The sequence below is a fragment of the Delphinapterus leucas genome, chromosome 4 (genome assembly GCF_059928025.1).
Source record: "Delphinapterus leucas isolate spDelLeu-1000000601 "Yukka" chromosome 4, BTC_Dleu_Yukka2, whole genome shotgun sequence".
Taxonomy (NCBI): domain Eukaryota; kingdom Metazoa; phylum Chordata; class Mammalia; order Artiodactyla; family Monodontidae; genus Delphinapterus; species Delphinapterus leucas.
In genome coordinates, this window is record NC_143132.1 from 147,355,934 (window position 1) to 147,383,038 (window position 27,105).

General features: G+C 44.3%; 2 protein-coding genes across 3 annotated transcripts; one reads left to right on the forward strand and one right to left on the reverse strand.

Moving 5' to 3' along the window:
- Window positions 1-254: 254 nt before the first annotated feature.
- Window positions 255-22,847, reverse strand: NKIRAS1 (NFKB inhibitor interacting Ras like 1). Of its 2 annotated transcripts, XM_022554690.3 has the most exons (4): window positions 22,686-22,847; window positions 14,647-14,757; window positions 7,219-7,460; window positions 255-781 (listed from the first exon to the last, which is right to left on the reverse strand). In XM_022554690.3, the coding sequence occupies exons 2-4, from the start codon at window positions 14,738-14,740 to the stop codon at window positions 539-541; spliced, it is 579 nt and encodes a 192-aa protein (XP_022410398.1). In that variant the 5' UTR covers window positions 14,741-14,757; window positions 22,686-22,847; the 3' UTR covers window positions 255-538. The 2 variants fall into 2 exon arrangements, with proteins under 2 accessions (XP_022410398.1, XP_022410399.1); XM_022554691.3 differs by lacking the exon at window positions 14,647-14,757.
- A 29-nt stretch (window positions 22,848-22,876) lies between these two features.
- On the forward strand, window positions 22,877-25,336 carry RPL15 (ribosomal protein L15). The gene is made up of 4 exons (XM_022554688.3): window positions 22,877-22,981; window positions 23,609-23,790; window positions 23,990-24,126; window positions 24,980-25,336. The coding sequence occupies exons 2-4, from the start codon at window positions 23,619-23,621 to the stop codon at window positions 25,283-25,285; spliced, it is 615 nt and encodes a 204-aa protein (XP_022410396.1). The 5' UTR covers window positions 22,877-22,981; window positions 23,609-23,618; the 3' UTR covers window positions 25,286-25,336.
- The last annotated feature ends 1,769 nt before the right edge of the window (window positions 25,337-27,105 follow it).

Consider the following 27,105-nt stretch of genomic DNA (forward strand, 5'->3'; position numbering starts at 1 on the left):
AATTTGAACAAAGCCAAATCACAGGTTTAGCAAGATCCCTACCAGATAAAATTTAGCTTAACTTAGCACCCGAATTGTTTACTGTTTGTGATCCAATTTGGACACACAAAAAATGTCCTTTCATAATCCTAGACCTTAGATGATGAGTGAACTTTTCAAAAACAAAATTAACATTTGAGCGAGTAAGTCTGGATAAAGTTACACAGAATGACAGCTTCTGAAACGGGTTAAAGGTGAGGGGAGCTACTCACAGGTACACGTGCATACCACCCAAATTTTATTTTATTCTTTTGGCAAATGCAACATAATACAGATAACAAAGGTGCTAATTTTAGGGACAAGTCTGAAAGAGGGAGAATGCAAATATATTATTACTTCATGTCAGGGAACAGTAACTGAATTATAACTGGAAGTGCATTAAATTACTTCCCTAGGGTCTTCCTAAGGACCAAAGGTAGACAGAAATGGCCTGTTTTACATAAGTTCACAGACACCTCGAGGCAGTCACCATTCAAGGGACAGTTGTGCACCCTAGGGTTTAGTTCTCAGAGCTGGAGTTGCCTTTGCTTCTCCTCCCAGGCAGAGGGAAGCTCGGTTTGCTCTGGGGCTGGGAGAGTTTGCGGGCTAGCAGGGTGAAGGGCTCGATCAGGGTCTTGCGGTCTGTGACCGTCACCTCCCACAGATGCACCTTCTCACTCCTGGCCCACCGCTGTGCCACTTCGGCGTCCACTTGTCTCTGCTCAGAAAGGTCAGTTTTGTTTCCTAACACGACAATGGCCACCTGAAAGAAACGGGTAAAAAAGATCACACTTTGCCAGCATCAGTTCCTAGACAAAACGGAGGAATAAAACTGTCCCATTTAACAAAGTGCTTCGTCCAAACTGATCCTCAGGCGTGAGGCTGAAGGGTAAAGGGCATTACCTCACCCCTCCTCGCTCCGTGTATCTCCTTAAAAACGCAGATGCTCTACAGGCTGCTGACCACGCAACAGTTGAAGTTACTCAACTCCGGGTACGGCTGGAAGACAGACTTGGGGAAATCACTATCGAGGGTACAGATAACGGTTTGACTGAGGTGTGTCTACATTTCAGTTTAGCTCTACCTGCTGTCTGGGAAACCTGCGATACGTACTTGAAGATACAACCACGGAACTTCTGGAGCCGTGAGAGGTCTGCAGCCCTGGGGCCTGAGTTCCTTGAGAACGGGAATTGTTCTGTTCACGTCACTCCTAAACATAGCAAAGCACCTGACACAAGCACTAAATATGTGTTGAACGTACCACCCAATAGGTACATTTTACCCTAAATGCAAGGCAATCGATCCTTCTTCTCGCTACCCCCAGGCACTGTTTCAGGCGACCAGAAGGGCGGTCACAGTCCGCGGGGGAGGGGAGACGAGTGGTGACCTCCAGACGCTGAGAGAGTGCCTGGAAAGGCACCTAAAGCAGGAGGCCGGGGAGGTGGAGGGGGGCTCCTCTGCGCCAAGGCCGGGCTCCCGCCTTCGAGACGTGCTCGCGCTCCGATGGGAGGACGGAGCGGGATGGAGCGGCACGGAGCGGCAGGCAGGGCTCTCCTCCGTCTCTCAGCAGGAGCCAGCCTTCCCGTTGCCCCCCACCACCCACCCCGTCTCTGCGGCGAAGGTTCCCTTCCCCTCTGGCCTGGCTGCGCGTGGTCACCCGGCCGCCCGCAGGGCACAGCGGGGGAGGTGTCCTAGGCTCGGGGCCACCTCCAACACGATCCCTCCCTAGAAACCCTCAGGCCGAGGGCTGCTGCTTCTGCCCTGCGCCCCCTGCGCCCTGCTCCCCGGCCCGGCTGTTGCTGCCCATCCCAGCTGTTGCTGCCCATCCCAGCGCTGGCCCGTGGTCACCCCACACGCTACTCCCCTCATACTGGTGGTGATTTCAGCAGCCCCGGGGGTGACCCGGTAACCTCATCCCTCAGCTCCTTGACTTCAGAGATCCTAACTGCCCTCCTGACCTCAGCCACTCGCTCCCACGAACCAGGACAACCACTCTCCTCTCTGACCTCGAGTGCGGGAATCCCGCTCCGCCCGCGGCCTTCCTGGTTCATCCCCCGCACCCCTCTGCAGCAACCCCGCAAGCACCGCAGGGACCCACGAGCCCCAGCGCTACCACCTCTATCTCAGTCCTGCAACCCCGCTGCTGCCCTCGGCGCTCCCCCCGCCGAGCTTCTCCTCGTTCGCTCCCTCGCCATCGTCATCACGCCGTACGCCCCCCGCCGCCACCTCGGTTAAGTTGAACTCTTAACTGTACCTTTTGCCGACACCATTTACCGAACGTGTCGGGAGAAAACACAACCCCGCTGGCCGGTCCTGGTTCGTAACCACCGACCTCCAGCGCGCTGCTGTTCTCCAGCAAACACATCACGTTCCCGCCACTTCCCCTGGAAGGACCGCATCTCCTACTTTGGTCCTCCTCCAACCTCCACCGTTCCCTCTGCCTTCCCCGTCTCACCCTCAGCTGATGTCCACACTAGGTCAGCAAGAAGACAGGAGCAACTAGAAGGGAACTGTCAGGTGCTTCCACCGCCACGTCTACCAGCCCCACGGTCCTCTAAGCCCATGTCCCCACCCTCTTCAACCTGGACAAGGTGTCACTCCATCGGCTATCCCCTCACCTGCGTCTCTCCGCTGAATCATCCCACTGCGTACAACCATCTCTCTCATCTGAAAAACAAAACCCTCTGATACATCCTTCTCCAGCTCCTCTCTGTTCCCCTTTTAGGGGACAATATATTTACCCTTTGACTCAAAACTCTTTCAAAGAGCTATGTTTGCTGTGCTCAACTCTCTCACATCCAGTCCATCAGACTCTGTCTCACCGTTTCACTAAAACTGTCGTCGAGATCTCCCAAGTTACTAAAGCTGGCCACCTCTCGGCTCTTTTGATCTGCCTTTAGTATCTGACATAGCTTGGTCACTTCCTACCTTTTAAAGTGCCGACTTTACTTGCCTTCTGGGTCACCCTTATCTCTTGGTGTTCCTCGTACTTCAAAGGCCACTTTGTAGACTCCTTTGCTGCCTTCTCACTTCTCCAGCCGGTAAATGTCAAAGTGCTCTAGAGCGAGAGCATCTGAACTAAACTCTGCTTCTCACCTTGTCCCTCAAGGTGAAAGTCAACAGAGTGATTTTTTTTTTTTTTTTGGCCGCACAGCATGCGGGATCTTAGTTCCCCAACCAGGGACCAAACATACGCCCCCTATAGTGGAAGTGTGGAGTCTTAACCACTGGACCACCAGGGAAGTCCCAGAGTGATCATATTAAAACAAATCAAAAGATGAGACTTCCTGAGAGAGTGGCATGGACATACATACACTACCAAACGTAAGGTAGATAGCTAGTGGGAAGCAGCCACATAGCACAGGGAGATCAGCTCGGTGCTTTGTGACCACCTAGAGGGGTGGGAGGGAGACGCGAGAGGGAGGGGATATGGGGATATATGCATACGTATAGCTGATTCACTTTGCTATAAAGCAGACACTAACACCACTGTAAAGCAATTATACTCCAATGCAGGGGGCCTGGGTTCAATCCCTGGTCAGGGAACTAGATCCCACATGCATGCCGCAACTAAGGAGCCCGCCTGCAGCAACTAAGACTTGGTGCAACCAAATAAATATTAAAATAATAATAATAATAATAAGTGAAAAGAGGTTCAACTTCGTTCACTTTAAGGACAAAAGAAACTATGAAAATACCATTTCACCCAGAAGAGTCACAAAATCCAAAAATTTAACCACACATTGTTGTCAGGACTGAAGAAACAGGCATTTTCATACCATTCCTATGGACAGTAACTTGTCACTATATTTACCTTTAACGCAAGAACCTAACTTCTGCTGGTTGATCTTTCAACTCTACGTTAAAATGTACAAAATAACAAATGTCTAAGATTCTTCGCTGCAGCATAGTTCATGATAGCAAATGACCAGAGAAAACCTAAGTCTCCGTCAATCTGAGACTGGTTAAATAAGTATGATACATCTACAGCCACACAGTGAATACTATCCATCAGTTTAAAGAAAGAAAAAAAAAAAAAGGAGTCTGAGTACTGCTATGGAAAGGGCTCCAAGATACACTACGTGAAAAATACAAGGTGTACAACAGTATGCTACCTTTGGTACAAGAGAGAGAAATGAGAAAAAATTATATACATTTCTATCTGCTTGTATTTACACAGAGAAACTCTGGAAGGACGCCCCCAGACTAGGAAAGGGGTAAAACATTAAAACACCATGCTTGAGGTACAGGAAACAGACGGTTGAACCCAGGGGTGGGAACAAGTTCACTAGAGTCCTCTCTATAGATCATTTTTATTTTTGAACCATGTTGCAACCATTACCCTTTCAATTTTTTAAAACAGACATGAAAACAAGTAAGTGCCACCCAAGCTAGACCCTGCCATCCCTTTGCCTCCCATCCCGAGGTGCCCTCAGCTCTGCCTCCCCCCAGCCCCGCCCGCTCTGGCCTCAATGCTGCTCCTGGCGCAACATGCTCCCGCCCCCGCCCCTGCTCAGCTGGGGCCTCCGCCTGGAGCAGCCTCCTCTAGACATCGGCTTGCGCCCTTCCCTCACACCCTTCAAATCTCTGCTGCAAGTCACCTCACCAGGCCTTCCCATATCACCTACAGAAAGCAGTGCCCTCACTCCCCACTCTGCTTGACTTTTCTTCCTACACTGCGTCACTCCTCACAATACATACTTGTTCGTTGTCCCTCTCTCCCCCACCCCCCAGACAGAAGCTTTATGGCAACAGGGACTCTGTTCTATCCTCTACTGTATTCCCTCCGCCTCACCTAGAACAGTGCCAGGCACATAGGCATCTGCTATCAAAACCACGATGAGGTGGCACCTCACACTGGTCAGAATGGCCGCCATCAAAAAGTCTACCAACAGTACGTGCTGGAGAACAGGGGACCCTCCTGCACTGCTGGTGGGAATGGAAATTGATACAGCCACTATGGAGAACAGTGTGGAGGTTCCTCAAAAAACTACAAATAGAACTATGGTATGATCCCGCAATCTCACTCCTGGGTATATATCCGGAGAAAACTCTAATTCGAAAAAATACATGCACCCCAATGTTCACTGCAGCACTATGCACAGTAGCCAAAACCTGGAAACGACCTAAATGCCCATCAACAGATGAATGGATAAAGTAGACATGGTACATATACACAATGGAATATTACTCAGCCATAAAAAGAAACAAAATAATGCCATCTGCAGCAACATGCACGCAGCTAGAGATTATCGTACTAAGTGAAGTCAGTCAGACAGAGTAAGACAAATATCATATCACTTATATGTGGAGTCTAAAGTATGACACAGGTGAATGTATCTATGAAACAGAAACAGACTCACATAGAGAACAGACTGGTGGTTGCCAAGGGGGAGGGGGTGGGGGAGGGATGGAGTGGGAGTTTGGGGTTAGCAGATGCAAACCATTATATACAGGATGGATAAACAACAAGGTCCTACTGTAGAGCACAGGGAACTATATTCAATATCCTGTGATAAACCAAAATGGAAAAGAATTTTTAAAAGTATATGCATGTATAACTGAATCATTTTGCTGTGTGGCAGTAATTAACACAACATTGTAAATCAACTCTACTTCAATAAAAAAATTTAAAAATAAGCATTTGCTGAATGAATGTGCTTCTTAAATCCCCATAATAACCATATGAGAAAGGTACTATTATTATCCTTATTTTATAGATAAGGAAACTAAGGCAGAAAAGTTGAGAAGCAGAGCTAAGATTCAAGTACATGAGTTCACTGAACTATACTTTTAACTTTAGGGGGGCAGGGAGGGAAATCTGGGGGATTCTCCCCCAAATAATAAGAGCACTTATCTGTCTCAGTGGGAAAGATGGGAAACAGGTGGAGAGGAGCCTTCATTACTTACCTTTTTATATCTTTTGAAGACTGAACCTTGTGAATGTTGTTATCTATTCACAAAGTAAGTTAGTATTCAAAATAATAAAAATAATTAAAATATCAACAACCCAGAGGTCCTTGAACAGGTGAGTGGTTAAATAAACTTCGGTACATACACACCATGGAAAACCACCCAGCAAGAAAAAAGGAATGAACGACTCATACACGCAATTATCTGGTTGACTCTCCAGAGAATTATGCTGAGTGAAAAAGGCCGATACCAAAAGGTTACAAACTGCGATTCCATTTACGTTAACACTCTTGAAATGACAAGGTTACAGAAATGGAGAACAGATAACGGTTAAGGAGGGAGAGGGGATGGGAGGGGAATGCGTGAGGCCGTAAAAGGTCCCATGAGGGGTCCCTGCAGTGCTGGAAAGGTTCCCTCACTGTATAAACGTCAGTACCTCGGTTGTGTTATTTTACTGTAGTTTTGCACAGTGTTATTAGCATTGGGGGAAACTGAGTTAGGGATCTCTATTATTTCTTAAAATTGCATGTGAATCTACAATTACCTCAAAATTAAAAGTATGACATAAAAAATACATAAAAATTAGGTTAAGTAAAAATTAGGTTAAGAACACCTAGACAGTGCTGTTAATGGGTTCATGACACAGTTCCCTAAACCCTGAGGAGTCAGCCATGCCAAGACCCAGAGAAAGACCTGCGACGAGAGAGTTCCAGGCAGGGGAACGAGCCACTGAGAAGGAGTTCACAGGGGGACAAAATTATCATGCTGGAAAAGCAGAAAGTTGACCACTGGAGTACAGTGACAGAGGAACAGAATGCTAAAGGTGAAAGGACAGCCATGGGCCAGATCATCTAAAACTTTACAGACCATAGTAAGAATCTTATTTTCAAATGTAAGTGGATAGAAGCCACTAATTATTTATTAGTTTTTTTACACTTCTTTTCTTTTTTTTTTTTTTAACGCTAAGGACAATCCTATTTCTCCAAGAAGACAATAAAAAGCCCTAGGAAACAATGATCCCAAATAACGTGAAATGAACTATGTAGTATTTGCAATATGGAGTCATTAAAATTCAAGTTGTACATGGGAAGAAGCAAAGGCAGAAAGTCAAATGCTGGTCCTGGTTGAACTCAGTCCTGTATTTCCTGGGCTAGGGAAAAAACCATGAAGATTACAGATACTGTGAATACAATTTAATGTTTTTAAAATATTTTAATTGCCCAAAAGCCCATGCTACAATTTCAACGTTATAATTCATAGCTGGCATTTTTTAACATACCCACTTACCTCTTTTTTGTCTTTGAACTTATCAATTTCTTTTTTCAGAAGCTCCACTCTTTGAAAGGATTCAAGGTTATTCACACTGTACACAAGAACAAAGCCATCAGCAAATGAAAAATAATGCTTTGGCAGCTCCACGCCTTCCTGTAGGCCTCTGGTGTCGTAAAGATGTAACTGTTCCTTGACTCCCCGATCTGTTTCCACTGAAGCCATATACACATCTTCCATTGTTTCACAGTCCTCCATTCCTGGGGTTAAAAAGAAATTACTTTTACATATACAAATATCGAATTATTATGTTATTCACCTGAAACTAATACAATGTTATGTCAATTATGCCTCAATTAAAAAAAAAGCTTTTACTCTTTCTGGATAACTCAATACCAATTGTTGAGTATTTTCTCATCCTTTAGAAGGTGGCTTTCTAGGTTCCTTATTTACTACACATAAGAATCATATTTCCATTTACTGGCTTCTTTAAAATGAAAGGTAATTGTTACAGTAAATGAACAAAGTGCTTTTTAAGATTATTTCTTCCATATAGACACACAAGAAATAAAAATTTGGCAGTGAGATTTACTATTACTTATTTTTCAGAAGTAACTTACAAGAGTCAAAGAACTTACTATCTCAATTGGAGAATTAAGGGCTGATTTTTAAAGTACCTTCATTCAACAACTAAGTGGCTCCATTTTCTTTTCTTTTTTTTTTTTTTTTTGCGGTACACGGGCCTCTCACTGTTGTAGCCTCTCCCGTTGCGGAGCACAGGCTCCGGACACGCAGGCTCAGCGGCCATGGCTCACGGGCCCAGCTGCTCCACGGCATGTGGGATCCTCCCGGACCGGGGCACGAACCCGTGTCCCCTGCATCGGCAGGCGGACTCTCAACCACTGCGCCACCAGGGAAGCCCCCCATTTTCTTTTTCATCAGTGCCAAGGACAGGACCTCGGTAAGTTTGATTTTTCTCTGTACAATTTCCACTGTTTCCAAGATCTGTTTCAAGGACTCAGAAATGTACATGTCCAGTCTGGGTCTAGGCACCAGGCCTTAATTCCCAAGTACCTACTGTGCACTTTTGTGTGAATGTCCTCCAAGTCCTTCAAACTAACAAGACTTATTATCTTTCCTGCCCCACCTGTCCCTCCTCCTTGCTTTTGTCCCTTGATCACCATCCACCTGGTCAGTCTTCGGCGTTCTTTTTAAACAAGAAAGTATGGGTGAATGTGGTCCTAAATCAGCCACTCTACACCTGAGACATCTGCTCGATCCACTGCCTGCTTCCACTCCCCCTGGCTTGCTCCCTTCACCTGAATGACTGCAACAGCTCAGGAAACACCTGGTCAACGCCTCATCCTTTCCAGGCTCTGTAGATTTTCTTCGGATTATCCACTTCCCTCCATCCTGCTCTTACTGTGCCTTGTACAGGTAATACCACTTCACCCTAAACTCTTTTCGTATCTGTCCCCTCTGGAGCTGCAGTGGAAACTCCTCGAGAGCCAGGACTGTGGCTAATCTCTCTTCGGAGCTCTGAGGACTAACGAATTGACTTACATACATAGAAAGTCCTTAGTAAACGTCTGAATGAATGAATGAATGCGTGAGTTCCTAACTGGTGCCCCAATTTCATTCCCCTGCTCGCCTGAATGATGAGCCCTGTAAAATCCATTTGACTTTGCTCCATTTCTGTGGGTTTTGTCTCTTCAACTCGCCTAGAACTTCCTCAAGAGAAACAACACTTCTGTGTACACAGCAAGTATGCAACAACCATTTGTGGATGAGGGGATTAAGGTGAGAAGATGAACACTTTGAATGTTAATGACTAGTGCAAGAGGTAGTCTATGGAGACATAAACTTATTGGGCTTCGATTACAAAAAATTTAAAAGCAAAAACTACCAAGACTTTTGTCATGGTGGATGTTCTGTCCACCAAAAGCCAGTCTGGTTCCCTTCCTTCTCCCATTAAGCTTAGACCTTTTGAGATTTTCTCACTCTATACATCAAGTGAAGTTACGACTCTGCATCTCCTCTGCCACTCCACGCCACCTCTGTCCTAGCAGGAGACTAAGGCTGCACTTCTAGAAAGGGTAAAACAGAGGCTGCTGAGATGTGGGACAGAGGGTATGAGTTCCGCAGTGAAAACAAGGGACAACTCAGTGACGTGCCCCCTCTGCTCCCAAAACTTTGGCGGCCAACTGTTTTTTTTTTTTTTTTTTTTTTTATTTTTTATTTTTTGGCGGCCAACTCTTTATCCTCTAGGCGGAGGGATCTGGGGAATCTGGCCAGTGAAAACGGAGAAATCCTAAATATGCTAACCTCAGAGGTAAACCAACAAATGCCCCACCCAGGTCACCTTATAATGAAGCAAAGTCATGAACCCTATCCACATGCTTAGAGCTTTAAATTAGCTTTTCAGTTCTCCATTCTTAATTACAAGCAGACAACCAAGGATTACCAGATACCTGAGAAAGAGACCAAAATTCAGGAAAGAGCACCTGAAAATAAAAAGACTGTGCAAAGAAAAGAAAACAGACCAAAAAACTACCAAATATTATACTCAAAGAGATAAGACAGTGCATCCATGAAATAACAGGATACTAAGAAATGAAAACTCAATAGAAGGGCTGAAAAATAAAGATGGGGAAAATTCCCACAGAGTGGAACAAAATGCTGAGAAATTTCAAACAGAAGAGAAATTTTAAAAATCAGAGGACGAGTCCAGAAGATCCAGCATCCAAAAAGAGAGCTCCAGAAAGAGAGAACACAGAAGAGAAATAATTCAGAGCTGAAGAACACACATTTCCATACTGAAAGGGAGTTCCAGAAAGAGAGAAGAGAGAACACAGAAGAGAAATAATTCAGAGCTGAAGAACACACATTTCCATATTGAAAAGGGCCCACCGGGTGCCCAGCACCGTGGATGAACACAGACTGATCCTATGATACACCACTGCGAATTTCAGAGCACTGGGGAGAGAGCCTACAAAAGTGTCCACATCCGCGGCAACAAGAATCACGATGGCTTCTGGCTTCTCAGAAGCACTGGAAGAAGATATTAGAATCTGGTAAACTGAAGATACACATGGTCTATGAGCCTGCGATTTCATTCCTAGGTATATCCCCCCAGACCTTGTCCAAATCATAGCTGGGATACGTGTATAAGACTCTTCACAGTAGCACTATTTCTAATAGCCCCAAACTGGAAACAACCCAAATGTTCATCAAGATACAAGAGGTAAATAGGGACTTCCATGGCGGTCCAGTGGATAAGACGCCACGCTCCCAATGCAGGTGACACGGGTTTGGTCCCTGGTCAGGGAACCAAGATCCCACATGCCACATGCCACACGGGGCGGGCAAAAAAAAAAAAAAAAAAGATACAAGAGGTAAATAAATGGAGGTATATTGAGACCATATACCTATCGTGAAAATTACACCACACCTACTTAAAACTATGGATGAGTCTTACAAATATAGAGTGAAAAAAAAAAACACTGAAAAATTTATACGGTATGATTCCGTTGATATCAAGTCAGTAAGAGGCAAAAATAAACGATGTCATCCAGTGATACATACATAGGTGGCAAAACAATAAAGAAAAGAAGGGATTAACCAAAAGTCAAGGGAAGGGCTGAGTTTTGATTGAAGAGAGGAACACGGGGAGCTGACGAGAGTACCTGCGGTCTTCTACCTTTTGACCTGTGTGGAGGTTATGCAAAGGTTTTGTAATTATTCATTAAACCACATGCGTGTTTTATGCCCTTTTCTATATGTATGATGCATTTTATAATAAAAGAAGGAGAAAAGATGATAATGGACCAATGCTTTCAAAATTTTGGAAGGAACTTATTCTCCATCTAGAATTCTATACCCATCAAAATTATCACTCAACTGTGAATGAAAGTAAAGACATTTTCAAACAGGTGAAGCGTCAGAATATGTATCATGCACATTTTCTCAGGAAACTCTTTGAGGGAGGCCCGCCATCAAAATTAGCATGTAATCATAGAAAGAGGAAGACACCAGATTCGGAAAACAAAACCTCACATGAGAGTAAAGGGAAGCATAGGGACAATAGTAAATACCTTTATTCAGAAGCCCCAGGATTACTACTGTGCACCAGGCACAGAGGGCATTCTGAGGGCTGTTATCACCCGATACCTCAGCCCCCAAAAGAGCACTGCAAGATGTGCTCCACCAAAAGAAGGGCGCAAACAGAGGATGACAGGAGATCCAGAAAGCAGGAAATCAAACCCGGGAAGAAAGAAACAGTAAAGGGAAGTTCTATGGTGACAGCTGTACAACAGGCCCAGATAAGAGAATGCTAGCTCCTGGAAAAATATCTCCAAAAAAAAGGGCGGGGTGGATTAGCTGATATGATTGACCTCCTGGAGAACTGAGAACCATCTGGACGTGTGGAAGAATCAGCGAAAGGTATGAACAAAACTAAGGAAGTGATAGAGCAAATATTAGCCTCCATAAGGAGAAAAAGAAAGAAAAGAAACAATCATAGTACATAATACTGCTCAGCTGAGAATATTTACATGTGCCAGCAGTTGTCAAAGTGTGGTCTACAGAGATCCCTTGAGGTCTCCTTTCAGGGAACCCATATGGGCAAAACTATTTTCATAATAATATAAGACATTCATCTTTTTCACTGTGTTGACATTTGCGCTGATGATATAAAAGTAATGATGGGTAAAACTGCTGGTGCCAGGACTTCCCTGGTGGCACAGTGGTTAAGAATCCGCCTGCCAATGCAGGGGACACGGGTTCGAGCCCTCGTCTGGGAAGATCCCACATGACGTGGAGCGACTAAGCCCGTGTGCCACAACCACTAAGCCTGCGCTCTAGAGCTCACGTGCCACAACTACTGAAGCCCGTGCTCCGCAACGAGAAGCCACCGCAATGAGAAGCCCGTGCAAAGAAGAGTAGCCCCTGCTCGCCGCAACTAGAGAAAGCCTGCACGAAGCAACGAAGACCCAACGCAGCCAAAAATAAAAGTAATTAATTAATTGAAAAAAAATTCTCTAAAAAAAAAACTGCTGAGGGCTTAGTACAAATCAAGGCAGTGGCACCAACTGTATTAGAGATTGAATTCCTCAACACCTCATACTTGCAGTTTCAAAAGAAAAAGCCAGTTTCACTTAAGAATGTCCTTGATGAAGCAGGAAAAATGACCAAACTTATTAAATCCTAATCTATGAGTATGTATCTTTACATCTCTTTAATATTCTATGTGATTAATGAGAAGTATACATGAAGTATTTCTGCTTAATGAATAATGGTAACTGACTGGAGGAAAAGCTCTTGCATTTGAGTTTCAAGCTGAAATAGCTTTTTTTTTTTCTTTTTTTTTGGGCTGTGTTGGGTCTTCCCTGCTGCGCACAGGCTTTCTCTAGTTGCGGTGTGCGGGCTTCTCATTGCAGTGGCTTCTTTTGTTGCGGAGCACGGGCTCTAGGCGTGGGCTTCAGTAGTTGCAGCGCACGGGCTCAGTAGTTGTGGCTCGCGGGCTCTAGAGCGCAGGCTCAGTTGTCATGGCACATGAGCTTAGTTGCTCCGCGGCATGTGGGATCCTCCCGGACCAGGGATCGAACCAGTGTCCCCTCTATTGGCATGAGGATTCTTAACCAACGCACCACCAGGGAAGTCCCACTTTTTTTTTTTTTTTTAAAGAAGTAATAACAGAAACAAACCATGGTTATTCAGGGTATCTGACAGACATTTTCTCAAAGATGAATAACGAGAGCCTATCATTTCAAGGAAAATAACTGATAGTATCTGTTGTTAAAGATAAAATTTGAGCTTTCAAGCAAAAATGAGAATTGTATCCATCAACAGAAACTCGATAGCTTCCCAATACCGATGAGACTGGTGATGATATTAATAAATGGTATTTGGAAGATCTGCTTACCTCAGTTAACCAGTATTTTCCAAATGACCAATTCATAAATGTTAAGAAACCATGCATGGGTAAAGATCCCATTTGAAGTGCAAGATAAATCAATGAGATTTTAATGTAATAGAACAGGAGAAGTTCACTGATGTGGCTTCAGACTCCACACTGCAATAACCTTTAAGTAACCATCACTGATTGAGTTTTAGTGAAATACCAAAGAAGAAAGTCCACAATTATCTGCAAAGCTATTAAAATATTCCTACCTTTTTCAACCACATATTTGTGTGAGGCCATATTTTCTTCACATATTTCAACTAAAAAAACATTTAACAACAGATTGAATGCAAAGGCAAGCAGATATGATAATCCAGCTGCCTTCTATCAGGCTGGACATTCTATTTTCAAAAACGTAAATCAACACTCATCTTCTCACTAAATTTTTTTGAAAATATAACTATTTTTCATTAAAATGTGTTACCTTAGCATATAATAAGTTTATTGTTATTATTTTACGTGATAAGTTTTTTTTTAATATTTCCTCAGGTTTAATCCTAATACGATAAAAATATCGTAAGACATAGCCTACAGAAACAAAATCTGTTGGGGTTTTAAGAGGGGAAAGGGATTCTTTTTTACCCCCTTTGGGCATAATTTACTTTTTCACTGGCATAAATTAGAATCCGAAGGTGAAAAATTCAGAACCAATAGTGCAGCACTGTGATAGGTTTTCAGACCTTCTGGCACAGGCATCGTTATTAATAAAAACCAAATATGGATTTAACCGAAGTTGTTAAATATTATTCTGGGAAGGTGGAAGAGGATCAGAGTTCATCAAAATGGTTAATAAAAGACAGAAATGTGCTTGAAGCCACCTGCCAGCGATAAATACTTCAAAGATCTATGATTCTACGTATATCTCTAAGATAAGCCTTGTTTCATTCTAACGTGTTATGTCTGTCCTTCCTTACCGAATTGTGACCTCCTTAAAGCCAGAGATGCTTCTCCACCTCTAAATTCCTCACAGCCTGTATCAGAGAGCAAGTACTGAACAATTATTTAACTCAATGAATGAATAAATGAATGAGATAATCCGATTCACAAAATTAGGTCATATTGCAGCAAACAGCTGTCTCTTCCATTCTTAAAACCTATACAGCAGTACTGGAAAGTCATGTTTGAAATGAGAATGAGAGACCATTCAGTGTATTCTGAAGTCAGTGAGTCTGTGATTCCAAGACCACTCTTCATCATGTAAACACACTGGAAACCACACAGAGACAGCATTTTTCTTACCTGTTATAGCTCTTGTTCTAACAGAGTTAAGTGCAAGCACTCTGGAATATCAACAACATAAAGATGTTTTTTTCCTTGCCCCTACTTTCCCCCCCTCATCTCTGTCGATTTCTATGACCCTTTTGGTCCCTCTCAATGACACTTCACTTTTGTGCACCACTGCCCATCTTTAAGTTAGCATGACCAACAAAAGACCCTGACCAGTTCCCAGAACCTGCAGGTAAACTAGGGAAAAATAATCTTACCAATAGTATGATTTCCATAAAGGAGCTGCTCCAAAATTGCTGTTTTCCCCACAGATAACAAGCCACAAACCACAACCTTACAGCCCTTTCCCATCTTCCCTTAGGATATCACTGTGAAGAAAAGAGAAGATCTTTAAAACTGTGTACAGTTAAAAAAAAAGAAAAAAGAAAAAAAAAATCAACCTTTCCTTTTTCTTTCTTTCTGTGTTTAAATTTAATTAGTAATACATACACAGGGGGAAACTGCAAGTATAAAAAGAAATGTAGAATACAGTACATCCTTCCAAACCCCATTCCTGGTTCCCGTCCTCCCTTAATCAGTGTTACTAGTTTCCTATATATCTCTGCAGAGGTGACCTACAGAAACATAAGAATACATGTATAGATATATGTTTGTCTTCAAACAGCATAAACACATCTTATACAAGGACTATTCCAATACTAATTAAGTCTATAGGAATCCGAACTGAATCCTAGATGAAGCAATCCTTGAAAGACTGCCTGCTCGTCAATGTTTACCTGGAAAAATAAGCATTTTAAGTAAAAATTTAAGGAGGCATGAAGATAAAAATTTGGACAGAGAGTAGACATCGTTTTTTAAAGAAGTATTAACACCATCAATGCAAACGTTAGTCTTTTCTCAGGAGAGTGAGAAACTGGATGTGGGGCTGTCTTAGTCGTACTTCTTTTTGCATCACAGTTCTTCATGCTAGAAAAATTGCTCAGGCACTTTAAACTGAAAGAAAGGAAAACTCATTTCTCCTCGCTTCCTCACATACGCATGGAAGAGCAAGACTGGGTAACACTTTCTTGAATTTTCCTCAAAGTTTTTATTTTCCAGAAGGCAAGGTACCAGCAGACAAGACAGAAAGGGAAAGGGGGCTCATTAAATACAACAGAAAAACTTGAGAAGTTAAAGTTCCACATTGTCTTTTGCCTCCTTTCCTCCAGTTCTCTTACCTAGAAGTGTGAACATGCAATAGCTCTGACGAAAAAGCATGCCACAACGCCTTCAAGTCAGAAAACAACAAGAAAGTCCAAATGAGCATTCAAATAAAAGGGACGGTGGGCATCTTTCTGTATGTGTGTGCGCACGTGTGTCACACATCACTTTTTTTTTTATCAACACCTAAAACATTAACAAATGAAGTTCCTGTAAGTCTTCTCTACTCTGTTTTCCCAAAGTCTGTAAATTTTTTTTTTTATCGAGGTATAGCTGATTTCCAGTGTTATGTTAGTTTCAGGTGTACAAGAGTCAAAAATTTTATAGATTATACTCCATGTATAGTTATTATAAAATATTGGCTATCTTCTCTGTGCTGTACAATATATCCTTGTAGCTTATTTATTTTATATATAGGAGTATAATCCCCTACCCCTACTTGCCCCTCCCCCCTCTCTCCCCCCCACTGGTAACCACTAGTTTGTTCTATCTCTGAGTCTGTTTCTTTTTTGTTATATCCACTAGTTTGTTGTATTTTTTTAAATTCCACATATAAATGATAACATACAATATTTGTCTTTTCTCTGACTTATTTCAATATGCATAATACCCTCCAGGTCCATCCACATTGTTGCAAATAGCAAAATTTCATTCTCTTATGGCTGAGTAGTATTCCATTGTATATACTGATATCCTCTTTATCCATTCCTCTGTTGATGGACACTTAGGTTGCTTCCATATCTTGGCTGCTGTAAATAGTGCTGCAACAAACATTGGAATGTAGGTATCTTTTCAAATTTGCATGTTTGTTTTCTTCAGATATATACCCAGGAGTGGAAATGCTGGATCATACGGTAGCTCTATGTTTAGGTTTTTGAAGAACCTCCATATTGTTTTCCACAGTGGCTGCACCAGTTTACACTGCCACCAACAGTGCAAGGGGGTTCCCTCTCCTCCACATCCTTGCCTACGTTTGTTATTTGTAGACTTTTGGATGATAGCCACTCTAACAGGTGTGAGGTGATATCTCATTGTGGTTTTGATTTGCATTTCTCTAATGATGAACGACGTTGAGCATCTTTTCATGTGCCTGTTGGCCATCAGTGTGTCTTCTTTGAAAAAGTGTCTATTTAGGTCCGCCGCCCATTTTTAAATTGGGGTCTTTTTTATATTGAATTGTATGAGTTGTATTTTGGATATTAAGCCCTTAGCAGTCATATAATGTGCAAATATTTTCTCCCATTCAGTAGGTTGTCTTCATTTTGTTGATGGTTTTCTTTGCTATGCAAAACCTTTTAAGTTTAATTAGGTGCCATTTGTTTATTTTTGCTTTTGTTTCCTTTGCCTTAGGAAACAGATTCAAAAAAGTATTTCTAAGATTTATGTCAAAGAGTGTTCTGCCTATGTTTTCCTCTAAGAGTTTTTATAGTGTCTGGCCTTATATTTAGGTCTTTAATCCATTTTGAGTTTATTTTTGTGTATGGTGTTACGGAGGTTCTAATTTCATTCTTTTCCATGTAGCTGTCCAGTTTTCCCAGCACCACTTACTGAAGAGGCTGTCTTTTCTCCATTGTATATCCTTGCCTCCTTTGTCGTAGATTAGTTGTCAAAGTCCATAATTTCTTATGACCCAGATCAGCCATGACACTTATCTCCTGACATGAAAAAAAAAATTTTTTTTTTGGCTGTGTTGGGTCTTTGTTGCTGTGCATGGGCTTTCTCTAGTTGCAGCCAGCGGGGCTGCTCTTCATTGTGGTGCGTGGGCTTCTCACTGCGGTGGCTTCTCTTGTTGCGGAGCACAGGCTCTAGCTGTGCGGGCTTCAGTAGTTGGGGCATATGGGCTAAGTAGTTGTGGTGCGCAAGCTCTAGAGCGCAGGCTCAGTAGTTGTGGCATACGGGCTTACTTGCTCTGCGGCATGTGGGATCTTCCCGGACCAGGGCTCGAACCCGTGTCCCCTGCACTGGCAGGTGGATTCTTAACCACTGCGCCACCAGGGAAGTCCCAAAGTGGATTTATTTAGAGAGAAACATGCTCCACAGACAATGTGGGCCATCTCAGAAGGCGAGAGCGGCCTTCGGACAAACACACTACACAGACAGGATGTGGGTCATCTCAGAAGGTGAGAAAGGCCCAAAGGGCTTTTAATAATAGTTAAAATTTAAAGGAAGTTGCCACCTAACTACATGAGAAGAGGATAAGAAAGTGATGATGGCACGCAGAACAATTCTGTTGTCAGAAAAGGCTGCCGTTGGAATCTAAATTCTGATTTTTCTATTGTTATTTTCTATTGTTATTTCCCTTCCTCTGAAATAATATTAGGATCAGCAGATAAAGTCTGTTAAAAATATGCACTATTTTGTATTTGTGTTTGTATAAGATAAATTGGGGGATTTGTTCCAGTATTTCAGAGAAGACTTCAAGGGCAAAGAGTAAAAGCAACTGAAAAGAGGTAACTCAAACACTAGGTAAGGATTTTAAGGTTTTTTAGGATGGTGAGAGAAGGAAAGAAATAAAGCAGATCTTGGTAAATGTTTTATACCATCAAAAAGAAAACAAAGATGAGAGGGTAAGTGTGATTAATCAAAGCACACCTGAAGCATTCTAGCTTCCTAGTTGTCTTCAAGTGGGAAACAATAATACTACATAAACCTGAAGATGAGGACTTCCCTGGTGGTGCAGTAGTTAAGAATCCGCCCGCCAATGCAGGGGACACAGGTTCGAGTCCTGGTCCGGGAAGATGCCACATGCCGCAGGGCAACTAAGCCCGTGCACCACAACTACTGAGCCCACGCACCACAACTACCGAAGCCCGTGTACCTAGAGCTCATGCTCTGCAACAAGAAGCCACAGTAATGAGAAGCCCACGCACTGCAATGAAGAGTAGCCCCTGCTCTCGCCGCAACTAGAGTAAAACCTAAAGATTAGTGACCTGCTTTACCATCAATTAAAAAATATGAATTCTTGGGACTTCCCTGGAAGTCCAGTGGGTAAGACTTCACCTTCTAATGCAGGGGATGAGGGTTCGATCCCTGGTCAGGGACCTAAGATCCAACATGCCTCTCAGCCAAAACACCAAAACATAAAAACAGAAGCAATATTGTAACAAATTCAATAAAGACTTTAAAAATGGTCCACATCAAAAAATCTGTAAAAAAAAAAAAAAAAAAAAGAATTCTTGAGGTATAAACTACTGTGTATAAAATAAATAAGCTACAAGGCTACATTGTACAGCACAGGGAATATAGCCAATATTTTATAATAACTATAAATGGAATATAATTTAAAACTGTGAATCACTAAGTTGTACACATGAAACACATGTAATACTGTACATCAACTATACTTCCATAAAATTATTATTATTATTATTTTTTTTTTGCGGTACGCAGGCCTCTCACTGTTGTGGCCTCTCCCGTTGCGGAGCACAGGCTCCGGACGCGCAGGCTCAGCGGCCATGGCTCACGGGCCCAGCCGCTCTGCGGCATGTGGGATCCTCCCGGACCGGGGCACGAACCCGTGTCCCCTGCATCGGCAGGCGGACTCTCAACCACTGCGCCACCAGGGAAGCCCCATAAAATTAATTTTTTTAAAGTATGTGTTCTGTAAAAAAAAAATAATATCTAATGTAAGATTTTGAATGAATAACATTAAATACACATACAAAAACACTTTATTTTCCATATATGATCATGATGGCAGGGACTCACATTACATATAAGAAAGTTGTTCTCACACATATATATTCAATATGTACAAATAAAACCTACTAAAAGCTTAGTTCTATAAGCATTATAATATTTCATAATTCCCAAACACAATAAATAGGCACCATTCCCTTCCAAATATAAAGGGAGGTCATCTGCGGCACCCTGAAAGGGCAGAGAATCACATGAATAGATCCTGGGGGTGGCCACGCCTCTTACTAAACCCAGGTTTCCAGAGTTTGAAAGGCCCCAGAGTAGATGGATGACCTTTAAGGTCACTTCTAATACTGTAACGCTATGAGAGCAGAAACTACTTACCCGGAAACTGCATCAACACGAGGTTAATACAAAAAGCGGTAGCTACAGCTACCTGTATAGTCCCTACCCTAAGAAACTGCTGGACAATACAATTCAATCTGTGACCTATTAATCCCTGACAGTCTGATGTAAATGACTAAGAGTATGTGCTTAACAGGCAAAATCCAATGCAGTCTAAATACATATTGCTTTGCTTTCCAGGCTAATCAATAATGTGTCTAGAGAATAAAAATCGATCTGATCCATTCTGCTGAAAACACTCAGCTTGGTCAGTATTCTCTTTGAAAAGCCATCAGAAAGAGCTACCCAGAATTGTCAGTACTTCTGTTCTTCCTCTGTTCTTCTAAGGAAATCATTCTAGTTTTAAAGTAAAACACAATTTTTTAATGCAAACTGAAAAATATTATCACCACAACACTGTTAACGTCATAAAGAGATGTTATAGATCTTATTATGCAAGCATTACAGGAAGAAAACCTCTACACTCCGTATTTGTTTATGTAAACATCATGGATTGTGTGCAATACTTTCACTTAGCCATAGATGAATACACTTTACATACATAAACACATATTAAAAGAGTTTTGCAAACAATACTGCCCAAAATGAAATACAATAAACAGATTCCAGTAACCATTCTTTTACTCATTCACTAAATACTTACTGAGAGATTATCCTAATGCCAGGCATTAGGGACAAACTAGGAGGCAAAATCAGAAATGATCCCTGCCCTCAGGAATCTCAAAATCAATTGAAAATACCAATCCAAATCTTGCAAAATTGCTAATTGAGAAACTGCAAACTGCAAATCAACAAACAAAACTGCAAAACCTAATTAAGAAATAGCAGTGATTAATCATATTGCCAGAATCTTCTTTCCAAATGATTATTCCACCTTTGTAGTCAATCGTTCTTGACTAATTTTCCTCATAACCCACATCTGATCCATCAATAAACCCTCTACCTTTCAAACACATCCAAGGCTGGACCACTTAGCACCTCCATCACTCATGAAGTAGTCCAAGGCACTATAGTCTCTCATCTGATCTCTCAAAGATGTCCACATCATAATCCCCCAAGTCCATGAGTATTCTACTTTACATGGTAAAAAAAAAAAGAGACTTTGTGGTTGTGACTAAATGAAGAACCTTGAGATGGGGAGATTATCCTGGATTATCTCAGTGGACTCAATGTAGTCACAAGTGTCTTTATAAGGCGGACACAAGAGTGGCAGAAGTGAGAGAGACAGCGATTTGAAGATGCTATAATGCTGGCTTTGAATGAAGAGGCCAGAAACCAAGGGATGCAGGTGGCCTCCAGAAGCTGGAAAAGTTAAGGAAATGGAGTCTCCCCTAGCACCCCTAAAAGGAACACAGCTCGACTGACAACTCGATATTAGCCTAGTGAGATTTCTGACCTACAGACCTATAAGATGATAAACGTGTACTCTTTTTTTTTTATTGTTTAATTTTTTGGCCGTGCCACATGGCATGTGGGATCCTAGTTCCCCAACCAGAGATCGAACCCATGCCCCCTGCATTTGAGGTGCAGAGTCCTAACCACTGGACCGCCAGGGAAGTCCCTTTGTACTCTTTTAAGCCAGTAAATTTGCTGTAATTTGTTATAACAGCAACAGGAAAATGAATACAACCTCCTAACCATCCACACTTTTTCCCTTCTTCCTTTTAGCCTCAAATAATCCTTTTTCTTTTTTTCCTTTGGCCACGCTGCACAGGCTTGCGGGATCTTAGTTCCCCAACCAGGGATCGAACCCAGGCCAAGGCAGAGAAAGCTCTCAGTCCTAACCACTGGACCACCAAGGAATTCCCCAAGTGATCCTTTTAAAATGTAGGTCACATGAAGTCACCCTTCTGCTCAACATCGTCCCATGGTTTCCAATCTCAGAAAGTTTGAAAACCCAAAGTCCATAAGAACGTTCGTCTCTTTGATGTCACGGGCCAGTTTCCCCTCTGCCTCCTTGCTGGTCCTGTATTAACACAGGAACGCTCCAGCCCTGGCGCTGTTCTCCCTGACTGAAATCAGTCCCCACACCTCCAAGGTGTTTTCTCAAATGCCACTTCTCAACACTTACCTGAATATTCCACCCAAAGTTTCCACCCCTGCCCCAACACGTCCTACCCGTCCCCTCCCCTTAATATTTGTCCTTAACACTTATCACAGAGCATAATATACATTTTATGTCTATTGTCCTTTTCCAAGAAGCTAGAATTGCTGCAACGACCACTGCTACCATCCCAGCAGCTGGGCACATATGAGGCCCTTCAGAAATACCTGTTGAATGAATCAATGCACCTATGAGGGCTTTTACAACGGTAAAGCTGCAATTAAAAAAACAACAACAACAAAGGATATTAGGAAATGGGGTAAAAAAAAATAACCAAACTCACTAATTTAGAAGATAAGAGTCTCTTAAACCTTCGCCACATTTAAACTTAGAATTCGTAAGAGAATTAAACCACATGACTTATCTAAAATGAAAATATTCTGGCGATGCAAAAAAGCTAGTAAATAAACTGTCAATAAAGAACGCAACAAAAAACGCCTGCATTTTCTCGGCTTTTTTCCCCAAAACACTCGCACCTGACGACCAGATTTGGGCATATAATTATTTCGCCTTCCTAAAAAGATCGTGGTTCTTACGTAGCAAATGTGGAACCAGATCTGCAAGCAGGAAAGGCACGGACCTGGGAAGGCGAGGACCCGCCTGCAACACCCTCTCCCCTCCCCGCCATCCTTTTGGTGCAAAATTCCTCGGAGCGGGGCCTGCAGCCTCAATTGCTCCGGGGGGGACAGAGCGGCTCCCACCGCCAAGCCCCCGTACCTCGAGCGCCCCACCTGCCGGCTGGGGCAGCGCCGCCGGGGCCCCCAGTTTCTGCCAGCGTCCGGGGAAAGCGGGGAGCCCACAGCGGCCCCCACCCCAGGTGAGGCGCCCGCAGCGCAAAGCGGCCCCGCCGGACGCCCCCGACAGATCCGCAGGCCCAGAGGGGAGCGGCGCGCGGGCTGCACGGCAGCACCGCGGGCTGCGGCCCCGGGAGCCCCGCCCCCAACTTGCCTTCTCGCGGCGGCGGGATGTCGGGACGCTCTCCAGCCCAGGCCTTGCCGCGGACGGTCGCCGCCGGCTCGCCTCTGCCTCTCGGGCTCGAATCCCGGGGAGCGGGGGACGGTACCCTGGGGCAGGTTGCGCCGGGCTAACTCCGCCCAGCGGGCTCTCTGCTGGAACTACGTGGCCCATGAGGCTCTGCACGGCCGCCGCTTTCCACCGGAAGGAGGCTCGCAGAGGAGGGGGAGGAGCGCGGAAGGGATTGTGGGAGAAAGGGTCGTTCCTTTCCGTTTGGCGGCAGCCATCAGGTAGGTTGTGGTGGGATATAGGCTATTCTATCCGCCGCGGATCTCTCTTCATCTCCGCCATCCAGGCTCGGGGACCCTGCGACCTCGGAGCTCCTCCTGTCTCCTGTGCGGCGCGGGTTCGGTCGGGATGCGGGGCAGCGCGGGCGTGGAGAGGCGGCTCCCCGAGCGGGCTGGGGGGAATGCTGTGATGGCGGCGCGAATCCGAGCTGGGGCCAGAGCGTGGAGGAGAGGGAGGCGTGGGGGCTGAGGGATGGGCGGCCGGGCCTGGGGCATCCGAAAGCGAAGCCGGGGGGCTGGGGGGAGTGAGAGTTTTTCTTCGAGGAGTAACCCTTGGCGGTGGCGGCGGCACCTTCCCCTTGGGGGTCCCGGCAAGGCCTCTGCAGGCCGGGCCTGGGGCGCCGCCCGCCTCGGTCCCCCGCCCCCTGGGCGCCCAGGGCCTGCTCGGTTCCTTCGTCCGGCAGCAGCGTGCGGGGCGCCGGGCTGGGCCGGCTGCGCCCCGCGTTCGTGCAAAGCCGTTTCTTCATCGGGGCTTTCCTTGTGGTCGGTGGGGACTCGGGCGGGCGGACGGGGGCTTGTCGTTACACGTGAAAAGGATGATGTGTTTCTAATACCTGGCTTACGTCAAAGGTGAGCCGAGATGGGCGCTTACAAGTACATCCAGGAGCTGTGGAGGAAGAAACAGTCGGACGTGATGCGCTTTCTGCTCAGGGTGCGCTGCTGGCAGTACCGCCAGCTCTCGGCGCTGCACCGGGCCCCGCGCCCCACCCGGCCCGACAAGGCGCGCAGGCTGGGCTACAAGGCCAAGCAAGGTGAGCGGGCCCTGCGCGCAAGCCGGGAGGAGATGGTGTCCCCCGGGAAAAGCCGGGAAGCGGTCTTCGGGGAGCCGCCCCCCTCGCCCAGGGCCTCGGCAGAAGCCGGCTGCTGGCCTGAGATAACGGTCGGTGTCGGCGCGTTAGAGACAAGGCAGTGAGTCCTTCGCGCCCTTCAGTGGCTCTTTTCTCTAAACAGGTTATGTGATATATCGCGTTCGCGTGCGCCGCGGTGGCCGCAAACGCCCGGTCCCGAAGGGCGCCACCTACGGCAAGCCCGTCCACCATGGCGTCAACCAGCTCAAGTTTGCCCGGAGCCTTCAGTCTGTTGCCGAGGTAAGTGGGTTTCGAGTCGCGCTTGCGCTGGCCGCCTCCCGGAGGAGGATTTGAGCACCTTTCCGCGTGGTTCGTTTGTACCCAGGCGAGCCCTGTTGCGTTTAAAATGGGGTTGGGTGACTTTTTTGTGTTTTTGACTAATCCCAGCGAGGAGTTGGTATCGGACTTTGCCAGTTTTTTGTTGGGAACCTGTCTTTGCTTACGTAGAGGAAAGTGCTTTATGATCAGCGTGCATCCGTGGAGCCTTCCCTTTTAAAGGGCAGTGAACGTTGTCTTGAAGAGTGCGTGTCCCCAGGCGTTAGAGAAGCTGTGTTTGTTCGCACCACTGATTTCCTGTGCTCGGTAGGAAGCTGTCTTTCTTGGCTAGTCAATTCAGCTGTGCTCTGTTGTAGAGGTTGGCAACAAGGGCCTGTTGCCCTCCACGAACTAAAAAGGTTTTGTGTTTCAAAGAAAAGGCAAAGAAGACCATCCGAAAGAGACTCGTGGCCTTCACAGTTCTCTGTAAGAGTTGGCTAACCCTTCTATTGTGCTAGAAAAATGCATGGTTCCAGAGTACTAGATTTGGTTAGCCAGATACTAGCATTCATGTTTTACTTGGGAAGGAGGCGGTAAGAGAGAACGGTTTCAGATCTGAGCCTGTCTGTGTGCTTTGTTTTATAGTAAGTTTCTGTTTTATTGTACTTAGGGTCCCAGCCTCTGGGGAGCAAATCAGTCTAAGGATATTTATGTGTGTTGCATAGTACGTACATCTACCTTATCATAATGGTCCCTGCCTCTGGGGAGAATTCTTGCCGCCTTATTGGCCACTAGGATGTGTGGGATGCTGACCTTGGACCTTTGTTTCCTGTTCTAGGAGCGAGCTGGACGCCACTGTGGGGCCCTGAGGGTCCTGAATTCTTACTGGGTGGGTGAAGATTCTACGTACAAATTTTTTGAGGTTATCCTCATTGATCCCTTCCATAAAGCTATCAGAAGAAACCCTGACACCCAGTGGATCACCAAACCAGTCCACAAGCACAGGGAGATGCGGGGGCTGACGTCTGCAGGCAGGAAGAGCCGCGGCCTTGGCAAGGGCCACAAGTTCCACCACACGATCGGTGGTTCTCGCCGTGCAGCCTGGAGAAGGCGCAATACTCTCCAGCTCCACCGCTACCGCTAATATAAGTAATGTTTGTAAAATTCTTACCTAATAAACAGTTTAGGATATCCACGTCTGCTTAAAAGTGTTTTTTAATCTGTCTGTTAAAACTAGTTGTCTGCAGATTGCTTCCCTGAATGCATTGTCAAATTCTGAAAGTTAAAGTGCAATAATGTTTGAAGATTTTAAGTGATGGCGTGTCTTGTTTCTAATAAGGGAAATGCCTTTGTTTTTGCTTTATTAGGCAGTTGATATGTCCGTGTGTAAAATGCTGTCTGGTAACAATAGGTGTAAAACTCTGTAAAAGAGGAGCGCAGAAACTAGCCGTGTAGATTTGTTGGTGCATGTGATGAAACCTACAGCTTTATTGGGGTGAGGCAATGCTCTGCTGGTTTACTCTAAAGTGGCTGTTTTATGGAGTTTGGCAAGGACAAACTTTAAATTGGGTTTTCCTTGGAAATGTGAAGGATGTCGTGATCGTTTATCATGGTCATTATGCCGAAAAATAAAGTTGACTAGGGCCCACATTTTTAGACTTAATTTGCTATTCCATATATGTAACTGCTGCTGCCAAAAGGCAGAAAGTAAAGGAATGCTACCATTTTTTAAGAGAATTGGATAAACCTGTTGCAAGATGTTTCTCTTACAAATTGAAACAAATCCTGGTTAGCCTAAATCAAATTGCCTTGGCCTCCATGGTACCACTGAAGCTCACATAAAAGGTGGGAGCTCCTGGTCAATCCCGTGACTGTTCTGTAGAATACTTAACTTCATGCAAAATAGTCATGGTATTTACACTAGTGTATATTGAAACTGATGGAAATTGAACATTGGGTAAATGAGGAGGGAGTTTTTAACCCTAAGGCTTGTAAGCTAGTGATGCTAGGATTGGGAAATTGGTGTTCATAAGGTCCCTTTCAAGTGTGGGAGGATAGAAGGGGCTTGGATCAAATTTTTAAATGTTTTATTTTTAGTATTTGTGACCCATTATGAAATCTAAGCCACCTTGGGGAAAATTGGGTTGGTTTTATTTAAAAGTAACATTGCTAAGTCTAATCAGTGTAATCTTGGGTCAAGCCACTTTATCCATTCCCATAAGGCTACTAAGAAGAGTCGTGTAGTTGGGGTCAGTACCAGTTCAGTTGGTTTCCGATTTTATGTGTGGTCTACAGTTATTTTTCTCATCCCTGCTCAAACTACCCCCAAGAGCCTCACCATTCCACAAACGTGCCAGACCACGCACCGGTTGTGGTCGGGCGTACCACCACATTCTGCTTGCATCATGACTTCCCCTAGACTGAGCTTCTGTTTCCCAGGGTGGAGTTGAGTGCGTAGGAAATACGGAAGAGGAGTTGCCCCAGTTCTTTCCAGTTCTTGATTTGCTATCTTAATAGGTAGTTTAATTTGGAAATCTAATTGCTGGTTTTCTTGCAAACCAATTTTCCTTGTATTTTCTTCAAGGGTCTTATAAGGCCCACTTAAATGATTTCCAGAAAACATGTAGCAGGCTCGCAAAACCTTCTGAGACCCAAATTCCTTCCCACTCAGAAAATCTTAAACCATATTACTTTGTGTGTAGAGGTGGTTCAACTATATATAATGATAGAATAAACGTCTTATTAAACTAAAACAAATGGACCTCCTGTTATCTTTTGTGATCTAATACTAATAATGTGCTTTAAAGCAAACAATACCCTGCAAAAAGATACAAAACACGGCAGCAACAGTCAAGAATTATAGGGAAAATAAAATGTTTAGTCTCGAGTTTTTCTCTCTTGGTTCTTTGGTCCTTGCATGAATTAGAAAACTCATTTAGAAGTTTCTTCCCCAACTATTGCAGG

Excerpts from the sequence above, each read along its gene's own strand:
- NKIRAS1 (XM_022554690.3), bottom strand. The coding sequence starts at position 14,740 with ATGGGAAAGGGCTGTAAGGTTGTGGTTTGTGGCTTGTTATCTGTGGGG. Across the intron at positions 7,461-14,646 it reads TTATGGAAATCATACTATTG|GAATGGAGGACTGTGAAACA; the intron begins GTAAGATTATTT and ends TTTTAACCCCAG. Across the intron at positions 782-7,218 it reads AGTTCAAAGACAAAAAAGAG|GTGGCCATTGTCGTGTTAGG; the intron begins GTAAGTGGGTAT and ends CGTTTCTTTCAG.
- RPL15 (XM_022554688.3), top strand. The coding sequence starts at position 23,619 with ATGGGCGCTTACAAGTACATCCAGGAGCTGTGGAGGAAGAAACAGTCG. Across the intron at positions 23,791-23,989 it reads GGGCTACAAGGCCAAGCAAG|GTTATGTGATATATCGCGTT; the intron begins GTGAGCGGGCCC and ends TTCTCTAAACAG. Across the intron at positions 24,127-24,979 it reads GCCTTCAGTCTGTTGCCGAG|GAGCGAGCTGGACGCCACTG; the intron begins GTAAGTGGGTTT and ends TTCCTGTTCTAG.